Below are 10848 nucleotides of genomic sequence, written 5' to 3'. Positions count from 1 at the left end.
CTATGGAGTATGTCAGCTGTCATTTGAGCTTTCAGAGTGCTTGTGCAGTGAGCGCACAGGAGGATTGAGGTGGTTCCTGGGTGCTTTTCTCCTTGTGTGTGTGTTTTGTTAATGTTTTTATTCATTTTTGAGAGAGAGAGAGACAAGAGTGTGAGCAAGGGAGGGGCAGAGAGAGAGGGAGACACAGAATCTGAGGCAGGCTCCAGGCTCTGAGCTGTCAGCACAGATCCCGATGCAGGGCTCGAACTTGGGAACTGTGAGTTTATGACCTGACCCGAAGTTGGATGCTCAACCAACTGAGCCACCCAGGAGCCCCTGTGTGTTTTGTTTGTTTAATTTTTGAGAGAGAGAGAGAGAGAGAGAGACTATTAAGCAGGCCCCATATTCAGTGTGGAGCCCAAGGAAGGGCCTGATCCCCCGACCCTGGGATCATGACCTGAGCTGAAATCAAGAGTCAGATGCTCAACCAACTAACCCACCCAGGCACCCCTCTCCCTGTGGTTCTTTGTAGAGAGCCCTTGACCCCAATTTGGAAAATGTATGTGTTCTATTTAACTCTGACCTTGGCCAACATATAAACCAGTAATTCAGGTGTGAATCCCTTCTTAGCACAAGATAGGTGGGAACGGTTCTCTGTTGTCTGACCGCAAAATAATAGAGACATTGAAAGGAAGAAGAAAAAAATGACAAGTGAGGCTTTTATATACGTTCATTGCTTCTAACATGTTTTTAAGAACAAGAAAAATGCAACAACTACTCTTAGAGCAAGTGAAGCCACAATACTGTACAGTTTTGGGGGCAGGTGGCCAGGCACATTTACCATTAAAACCAGATAACAAAACCCCACAGCAAAGGAAAACCAGGCAGAAATTAGCCCCCGTGACCTTTTTTTTTTTTTAACATATATACATTTTTAGAATACTCTTCAAATCCTCTTTGAACAATAAAAACAACAACAACAAAAGACAGTCTTTATATTAAAATGTCCATGTTCTTCATTGTTAACTTCTAAAGCAGCTTGGAGGATGTCGCTACTTGGAGTGTACTGCAAATTGACTCCACTAAAATGATCTTGGTAGGAAAGCAGCACAGGATCTGATATTCCATACTCATCGCTTTTGACAATGTAAACGTTTCAGAAAATAGTATTTCGCTTAAACATTAGAATCATTCGAAGGTCTGATCATCCCGTTCCCTGAGGCCTGCCAGGGAGGTCTGGCTTCAAGGAGGGGCACCGGCCTCACTGCATTTCAGCAAGAATCCAAAGGACAGCCACGGGAAGGGCCCCGTGGGCAGGAGTGCGCTTGATGGATCCATGTCACAACAGACCACGGACTGCGACCCTCTAAAGGTCAAACCATCAAGGCCAGAATTTAATCCCCTGGTCATTTACCGTTTGGATTTTCAACTGAATGAATCTCATGGGTTTAACCAAACACGTATGTCATCCTAAATAATGGGAGTTAGATTCTGATTTGCCCAGGGACCAGTAAACCTTCAAGGAACAAGGTCAAAGGGACAACAGATATATGCTTCACAATAAACAATTCTGTTGACGAGGAAATGTACAAAACTTGGTTGAAGCAAAGCTCCTCCCTCAGTGGCCAGCAGCCCCAGGGGTTTTTCACGTAGCTGAGACCCAGGGATTCTCTCTCCTTCCCGGAAATGCTTTTAAAGAATTGAGACAAACATCACAAATGGAAAAAATGACAATTTTTTGCTAACAAATAGTGTAGAGGCCATAACTAAATACGACTTTTAAAAAAATGCTGAGATGCATGTATTTCTTTAAAGCAGCTTTCAAAATATCAACCACAGCATTAAACATGGAACATAGTACATTCTGAAGTTAATACAGATAAATGGTATATAATGCAATAATGCCACATTGACTCCATAAATGTCTCAAAGCTGATTCTAAACTTGAAAAAATATTTCCTAGTTTAATCGCTGGAGATTTCACTTCTTCACTACTTCTCTAGAGTTTTCAGCACTGATTTTTTTTTTCTTTTTTAATGCCCCAGGAGGTACAGATAAATTCCCACATTCCACACCTGGAACTTTTTTTTTTTTTTCCTCCCCTCTGTCAGGTTTTCAAAAAAAACCCCAACTACAATAACAAGATAATGTTTTACTTCGTAATCCCATAGACATAGGTCAGTGAATCCATGACACCTCATTTCAACGCTTTCTTTAGGATTTATGACCTTCCCCAAAGTCATTTAAAGCCTTGCTTTAAACCGCGCAGGCAGGCGGGGGGGGGGGGGGGGGGGGGGGGGGGGGGCGGCCAGCACGCATGCGCCGCGGCCACACCCGCGCTCCGGCCACGCGTCTCCTGCCCGCGTTTTCTTCCAGTGGCTGCATCACCGCCCCCCTCGGCCGGGCAAGGCGCGGTGCCTCTGTTTCCTCCCGTCCACAGCGATCAACGTCTTAAGAGCCTTGGCTTGCGGGTTCCACGCTCCACGAGGACAAAGGGCGCCAAGTGGGGGGCCCAGGGTCACGGGCCCAGGCCGACGGCTGTTCTTTCTGGACAGTGGGCTTCTGGGCTCTGTGGCCTTGCAGACCTTCGGAGACCGCACTGCTCGGTTTACAGCCCCTTCGCGCAGGCCAGCGAGTGCCCAGGCTCCGTTCCGGGGCGAGGCCTCCGAGCGGGGGACACGGCGGGACTGCAGGCCGTGGCCTCTCAGGGGGACGCAGGCACTTGCGGCGGCCTGATGCTTCTGGGTAAGTCACCAAAACGTTCACGTCCTCGCATTCCAGGGGATTCGGTTTCATACACAGACAGAGCCAGTATTGGGGGGGGGGGAGAGTGTATCCAAAAACGTATGAATGTACACATCAGGGCTTAAGGTACTGGATGCTATTGGATAAATTGCTAGAATGCTTCTCGGCACAATTGGTAGCTTAAAAAAATACTTTCCTATGGTTTAACGGCATTTTCCCCATCACGGTCCTTGGGGATGGAAATCTCGGTGGATACCAAGTCCATCTGAAGTTGCCCAGTTTTTTTCTTCCAACTGGGTCTGTACCATGTGAACCATATGCAAAGTGTCTGCTCTTCAGGCCAGGGAAGAATGGACTTCGCCGATCGCCTTTCCTCTCTTAGTATCGCAGCCCCCACGGCAAATAAATGCAAGGAAAATGAACACCTTCTTCCTAACTCCCAACAGCCAGACACCCGGCTTCTGGAACAGTCAAGTCCTTTGTCAGTTTGTTTGCTCTTCAGATGGTGAGTCAGTCCAGCCAACAACATGGAAAAGAAATCCGAGTTTACAGGCACAGGAGCCCCAGGTTGGAGCTGGCCAGGGGGTGGGGGGCTTGGCAATTAGCGGCAAGGTTTCCCAAAACAGGAGGTTCGACGGGACTGTCTTAAATAAATAAATCTTTTTTTTTTCTTGATAATGTAAAAAATAAATGGTATTTCCCTTTGGCAGTAAATAGCTGATTCGACGCTGAGCCTGAAAGCTGTTTTTGTTTTGTTTTAGGTTTTGTTTTTAAGAGACCACAGCTTCGTTTCATGGTACATCACTGGCGATGCATATATTTCTACTGCTTTAGTGAACCTTTTGCATATTTGTTTGTGGCAGGTCTTCTGACTTCACTTGTGGCCCAGATAGGCACCCAAGGTGACGCAAGCCCCCACCAGGGCCAGACTGAGCAGGGCCTTCAGAGAGAGCCAGGAGAAATCAAACAGAGGCTGCATGCTGGGGCCGTACAGTTCCACAAAGGCATCCTGTGGGGACGAGAGGGGGAGAAAAAAGAAAGAGAATTAGAGAGAGAGAGACAGGAGACAAACCTCCAGGGGGGTGGCATCCAGCCAGAGGACTGAGGCACCTTTGAAAGGCATGGGGAAAAAGAAAACGCTCTTTCGGGGCAGTGATTCAGACCCACTCTTTTTACTTTCATTCGAGAGGTAGTCATTGAGGTCCCGTTGATGCGGCCAGTACCGCAGAGACACAGCAGCGAGCGATGCAGACCGAACATTCCTACTTTACCAATCTTTTATCTAGTCACGGTCCACAGACAGCAAACAAAATAAGTGTATCACAGGGTGGATTCGAGATTTCTAAGTGCTAAGGAGAAAAATAAAACGGCAAATGCAGTTGGAAAATATTGGAGGCTTTGCAATTTTAGCTGGCATGGCCATTCCTAAAAAGAAGAAATACTGAGTATGAGTCTGCTCCTTTATTGAATGCTTTGCTGTATGCTAGGCACTTGGGATAAATGTCTCAAATGCATCGTTTTATTTATTCTTTGTGCCAATATTATGGAGTCATTTTATTTGCTTCTGTTCTGAAGAGGGGAAAACACTGGGGTGGGGGGGGAACGCAGAGGTTAAGGGATTTGTCTAATCAATGGCAGAGACTGGATTCGAACCCAGATCCACACCAGTGCTCTTCAGTCTGCTGATGCCCTCGCACGGCTCACGGAAGCTCTGTCCGGGGTGCTGGTGCGGTGCACACAAACAGGGTGGCCTCCCCTGGTGGCATGCCTAGCCTCTAAAGTAACAGAGTTCTCCCGGGGTAAAAAAGTTGTCGCGGGGTTTCTTCCGGGCTGGATGACCACAATCCTGGATTTAACTCAAGTTGTGCACTTTGCAAAGCACATGGTCACTTCTGGTCAGTTCGTGACGCATCACTGCAGACACAGGTCCCTGAGAAAAGAAGATGGCTCCTCCCTTCCTTTTGCTGCATCTAAGTCGGGTCTGCAGTATGTCATAACGACATTCTCTGGACTGTTCCGGACTGGATCAATCACTCGCTGCTCATTTCTTAAGTTTGTTGGGGGAGGTTTGTTGGACCCCATGAGTATCTGAACAACTCTCTTACTATATCTGAACATATAAAGCGGTAAGCGAAATTCTTTTCGCTTGGTCTGATTTATTCAGACACGAAGAGAACAAGACCTAGTTCCACATTATTCCCCACAACGTGGCATCACGGCACACGATTTCATTACGTGAGACAGCAACACGCCCACCCTTCTGGCTTTGCCGTGTGGAGGTGGATGGGACGGTGTTCAGTGTTTTGGTCTGTGTAGGGCAAGTACTGCACGGAAGAACCAGGTATCAGCTTTGTCTCTCCGGAGCTGTTCATGATTTTGATATATGTAGGTTTTTATAAATATTTGTTCAATTCGCACTTAAAGTTTTCTGAATTCAGTCACTGGCTGGAGTTCTGTCTTTGGCCCAATGCTTCAACAGAAGCTTACCTTCCCTACTTGAAATTATTCCTTCTATACATGACAACCTTTGGGAATCTTAGTCCTGAAGGTGAGAGTTTAAGACATCATTAGGGAAACTTCCCATGTTATTAAACATAGATCGGCACGATTATTCTTCATGACTGTATAATATTCCATTGCACAAATGCTGTACTTGATTTAACTGATGATCTGTTTGAAACCTTTGCTGTCATAAATGATAATATGATACATTTTTGTACACAAATTCCTGTACAGTTCCTTTTTAGGGACAGATTCCTAGAAATGAACCCAGTTGATCTGTCATCAAAGTTGCCTCCCCCTCCCCCCCCCCGAGGCACAAAGAGTTTGTGATATGGCATTCCCACTCTCTCCCTGGTTGCCCTGTGATCGGTGACACCTTTCATAGAAGTCAGAGAAGGGTTTAGGGCAGGGGTTCTCACTGCGGGCAATCTGGAGATGTTTTTGGTAGGGGTGCTGCTGCGAGGGACACTGTGCGCCATCTTATAACGCACAGGACAGTCCCCACCATGAAGAATCATCCACCCATTCTTCACCTGTGTGCAGGGTTAGGAGAACTCTGATCCCGGACCACAGAAAACCTAACGGTCCATTTAGTGTGTCAACAGCGTTGGTCAGATTAACACAAGATGCATCAGTTAGCCTTAGTTAGACAAGTGACTGGTCCCCGGCAAGTGGGTGCACTGGACTTTCAGATGCACTAGATTAACTCTGACCAGGAGAGGGCGCAAGGGTTTTCTTCTTTTCTAATCTATTGTTGACATGTTCTAAATTGGAGCCTTAGAAAAGCAAGGCAAGAGACATAAATGAAATATGTGGTTAGTGTTCCTAGGACAGAGCTGAGGTAACGATCATGACTGCCTGTCAAGGAGCATACCTTCCCTATATATAATCAGGGATAAATGGGGCAGGAAGGGTCAGGACAGATTTATGAGCGGGAGAAACTCTGCTTCTTGTAAAGTGCATCCCAGGATCCCACAGACACAGCTGTAAACATCTAAGAGCCCACCCCTCCACGCTGCAACCTCCCACAGCCCAGCCAGATGAGGCGCGGAATCCTTCGGGGCCCTGGCCCTGGGCTGTATGCAGTGTGGCTTGACCGTGAGAGGGTCCCGGGTTGGGTCCTGCCTTCCTTCAGTTACCAGTGGGGTTTCCCTTGGCAGAATATGAAACGGACTAATAAGCCCCTTGCCCTCTGACCTTTCTGACCACAGAGCCATCCTGAGAAAGCGGGGGAAGCGGAGACAGACCAGGGCTGGCATTTTCTCCCTGTTTGCCTGGTGCACGCTACTGATGCCAGGGGGCAGAAGGAATGCCTCTCCAAATATGCCTACCTCCCTGGGGCTGAACAATTCCCTCTCCCGACCACCATCCCCTCATGTAAATAACTGTGCTTCTAATGGACCAAAAGGGCCGTTTCTGATGTGCCTTATAAAGAAATACACAATTTCTAGAGTGGGATGAGCTAGAGTAGCATCTCTTGACCCAAAGAATAAACACTGAGTTGCTGACGCCGCCCCAGGTGACTGGGAATGGCTCTCCACTTGGGGGAGAAGGTCTGGGCGAAATCCCGGTTTTGACATTTTATTGCTTATGACCTTGAACAAATTATCCAGCCCTGGGCCTCATTTATTTCACCCATAAAATTCGTTGTTGTGAAGATTAACACAGGCGACTCAAAGCCACTTGTAAACGTGCCCTCGAATGTGAACTAGTGGCTGTATTTACTTGTTTGCTAGTTACCCTCTTGCGAAGCTGCCCCGCCTTCCGCAGGGTCTACTGAGCCTGCTATCTCACAGGAGCAACTGACTAGCTCCCTCTAAGGAGTCAGCTTTTGGTTCTGAAGATGCTTGATCATTTCTATAGAAAGGAGGAGTTAAAATGTACAAATACACACGCGACGTGTTCCGGCCAAAGATGGGAGGTGATAATACATTGGCCATCTATACTTCCTCGGATTTTATTAAGTCAGGTTGTAGGGCTGAGGGGCATCATTTGACCCCTCCCACCCCCCACCCCATGACTGGATTCGGACCCTGAGGTTTGCCCATCTCCAGCTGCAAAGTGCAAAGCAGACCCGTGCTTTCAGGACTGAAGGTCCTACAAGCCACTTTTATAGAGAGTCGTCTTGCTTTTTCAAACATCCTGATTAGGGCGATTTCCGAAGTCTGTTTGAACAGTCTGTCATTATTTGTTTAAGTTTGAAAGCTGTTTTAAATAAACACATGCTCATTTTATGTATTAAAAGCAACAAAGAGGGAAAAAGAAAACCTGAGCCATAGTCATGTGATGTGGACAGAGTCTCAGTCTGCGCACGTAGGGGGCACCGCAACTGTTGCTCAGGTCTGGACAGGGCAGGCGGGGGGGGGGGGGGCTGGCGGGGGGGGGGCGCGGCAGGGGGGAGGCATGGCCAGATTTCAGGGACACGCGCGGCAGGTCCCGAGGTGAGCAGCCTTTCTCCCTCAGCTGAGCCTCCCCTCAGAGAGGACGCCGCAGGGTCCCAGCTCTGGGGGCTCTTTTGCACACTGCTCCTCCACCAACTTCAAATTCAGAGCCACAGATGGTCGGAGTCCGAGCGCCACCCAGAGCTGGCCCACCAGGGTGGAGGGCCACACTTCTGACCCCAGACCCTTGCTGCACAGTGGGAATAAGCCAGGGGGTGTGGGCAGGAACAGACTATACTCAAGACTCCGAGCAAGGGGACCGCAAGAGTGTCCTCAGCCCTCCTACATTTTGACTGGTCATGGGGACACGGGACCTCTCCCACCTGATTCTGAATCTCTCTCAATCTCTCTGTCTCTCCGTCTCTCTCACACACACCCTTCCCTTGAGGCAGCTCTCCAAATTTTCCTTTCCCCTCCAGTGCCCTTCAAGAAGCTTCATTTAAACCTGATTCCACATAAAATGAGATTAAGATACCAATGAGTCAGATTGGCAAAAACTGAAGAGAATAGAGAGTTCTGCTAAAGAGGATGGGCTGGGGGCTGGGAGCCCCAGACAGTCTTACACAATTGATGGTCTCCTAGATAAAGATCATTGTATTTGTAGTTGGCAATGCATATCAGGAGTTTAAAAAATATTATCATTTTGTTATGAATTCCACTCCTAGTTATTCAGCTTGAAAAACTAATAAAATGCATAGGGTGCATTAAAACGTAAAAAGAACTCAAATGTCTGAAAATACGGTTGGTAAGGTAAACTTTTGGCACATCCATACAATGGGATAGTGTTCACCATTAAAAATTGAACCCTGTAGGGGTGCCTGGGTGGCTCAGTCGCTTGAGTGTCCGACTTCGGCTCAGGTCATGATCTCGCAGTCTGTGAGTTTGAACCCCGTGTCGGGCTCTGTGCAGACAGCTCAGAGACTTTAGAGTCTGTGTTTTCCTCTCTTTGTCCCTTCCTGCTTGCAGTCTCTCTCTCAAAAATAAACAAACATTAAAAAAAAGAAAATTGAACCCTATATTTACTGGCAAGGAAAGATATTCCCAACATAGTTGTGAGTGAAATCAATAACAGCTAAACCAACATCTGCAAGTTCGGGCCTGACTCATGGTGGTTTGCAGATCTCCTTAACACTGGGAAATTTTTTTTAAGGTTTTGTTTTTAAGTAATCTCTACATCTAACGTGGGGCTCGATCTCATGACCCTGCAATCAAAAGTCTAGTGCTCTACTGACTGAGCCAGCCAGGTTCCCCCACCAACCCCCACCCCAGGAAAATTTAATATGGCCTGGTTGGATATAAACAAATTAGAAATTCAGCTACATTCCACAATCTTTGAGCTGACTGTGGTTACAGACATTATATGGTCATGGGAGATTCTAAGGGGGAAAGCCATCCTGCCCTCAACAAACTTCCAATCCAGTGAAAGATGATGACTCTACATGCATATTTGAACTAAATGAAACCAAAGCATGCTGCCATTTTGTATCTTGCACAGAGCAGACGGTCCTGTCAGCAGTAAGAGGAAAGTCAAAAGAAAATCAGATAGTGCTGACAGGAAATCAAACTCTGCTATAGAATGTCTTTGATATTTTCCATTTTTCATGGCTGTATAATGTAGTCTCCAGGGAACACCCTTTCTTCAGGGCAGCCTGAAAGTTAGGGAAGGAAAAGAAAGAGAAAAAGGTCAACACTAGTAACAGCAAAACCTTGAGCTGAAAGGAACCTCTAAGTAAGTTCAGAACTACACGGGTATAACAATGCCCAGTAAAGACATAAGTCCTTTTGTTCATAGTAGAGGCAAATGAAACCTAGACAGATACAGTAGGTTACTTACAGTAAGTGCTGATAAGCAGATATGAGGTGGTGGAGGAGAGCAGAAGTATAAGAAGGTTTATATCTCCTGTGCTTAACGGGTTAAAATAATTGACCAGCAGTGGGTTCATCTCCCTCCTTGAGCGTCTCTTCCCTGCTTCCCTCAACTTGGTTTCTCCCATCTCTGACCTTTCTGTGTCCAACCCTGACTCCATTCCACAGCAGCCTCATCTGGCCTTCGAAGTGTTCTCGAAGTCCCTAACAATGCAAACCACTGCTGCTCTAAATTCATGGTCTTCAGACTCAGTCAGGTTTTTTTTAAAAATAATTTTTTAAATGTTTCTTTTTGAGAGAGAGACGGAGCACAAGAGAGGGAGGGGCAGAGAGAAAGGGAGATACAGAATCCGAAGCAGGCTCCAAGCTCTGAGCTGTCAGCACAGAGCCTGATGTGGGGCTGGAATTCATGAACCATGAGATCAAGACCTGAGCCAAAGCCAGCTTCTTAACTGACTGAGCCACCCAGGTGCCCCAAGGCTCAGTGAGTTCTTGAAACCACTCAGCCCTCCTTTACCCTGGGTGCAATCTTTTCTCTATTCCTTTCCATGACCATTCTGAATAGGAACCACTTTTCTCAAGTGTTCTCATCTTTTAGCAACTAATGTTTGCCCCTCCTTCTCTGAGAAAATCGGGAACACTGGGCAAGAATCACCATGGCTTCCTGTCCTGGCACATCCACTGATTACAGCCCTATCTGTCCTTTCCTGCACCTTCTCACCCTGCACCCCGATTCCACTGTTTCCCATTGTTTCTGGAAACTTTCTCCATCTACTACTGTCCATACTCTCAACTACAATTTCACCCCTGTCACTCTTTCTGTCTCTTTTTCCTTGGCATTTAAACATTCAGATTTCCTCGAACTGTCCAGGCTGATGCTGTTCTACTTTAACCATAATCTTCTCTCTCCTGGCCCTCCTGGACAAGCGACTAAACCCACCCTCATTTGCTGCCTTCTTGCCCACATTTGAATCCACTCCCTCATTGTGCCTCTGAAAACACCCTCCAGAGTCCACCAGTCCCCTCCCTGTGGCTAAATCCACGGGATGATTCTCAGGTTGCATCTACTGAGTATTTTAACACGCTGGACGCAGAGACCACTGAAAATCGTTGCATCCTGCAGAATGTCCTCTCTGCCATGATTCTTCATGGGCACCTCCTCCCCCTCCCCTGGTAGGTACTCCGTGTTCCCTGGGCTTCCGTCTGGACTATCTTCTCTCTTTGACTAATCTCCTTCAATCTCATGGTCTTTTTTAAAGTTTATTTACGAATTTATTTTGAGAGAGAGAGAGAGCACGAGCAGGGGAGGGACAGA

General features: G+C 47.1%; 1 protein-coding gene across 1 annotated transcript in view; it reads right to left on the bottom strand.

Moving 5' to 3' along the window:
• Positions 1 to 694: 694 nt before the first annotated feature.
• Positions 695 to 10848, bottom strand: part of BCL2 (BCL2 apoptosis regulator) — a 181379-nt gene continuing 171225 nt past the window's right edge. Inside the window, exon 3 of the mRNA XM_039251894.1 lies at positions 695 to 3733. Coding sequence (XP_039107825.1) covers positions 3599 to 3733 — 135 coding nt within the window. The 3' untranslated portion in view covers positions 695 to 3598. The remainder of the gene's footprint in view (positions 3734 to 10848) is intronic.

The sequence above is a fragment of the Hyaena hyaena genome, unplaced genomic scaffold (assembly GCF_003009895.1).
Source record: "Hyaena hyaena isolate Hyena2069 unplaced genomic scaffold, ASM300989v1 scaffold_399, whole genome shotgun sequence".
Lineage (NCBI taxonomy): Eukaryota > Metazoa > Chordata > Mammalia > Carnivora > Hyaenidae > Hyaena > Hyaena hyaena.
The sequence above is the reverse complement of the archived record's forward strand: the minus strand, read 5'-3'. Positions and strand labels throughout refer to the sequence as shown.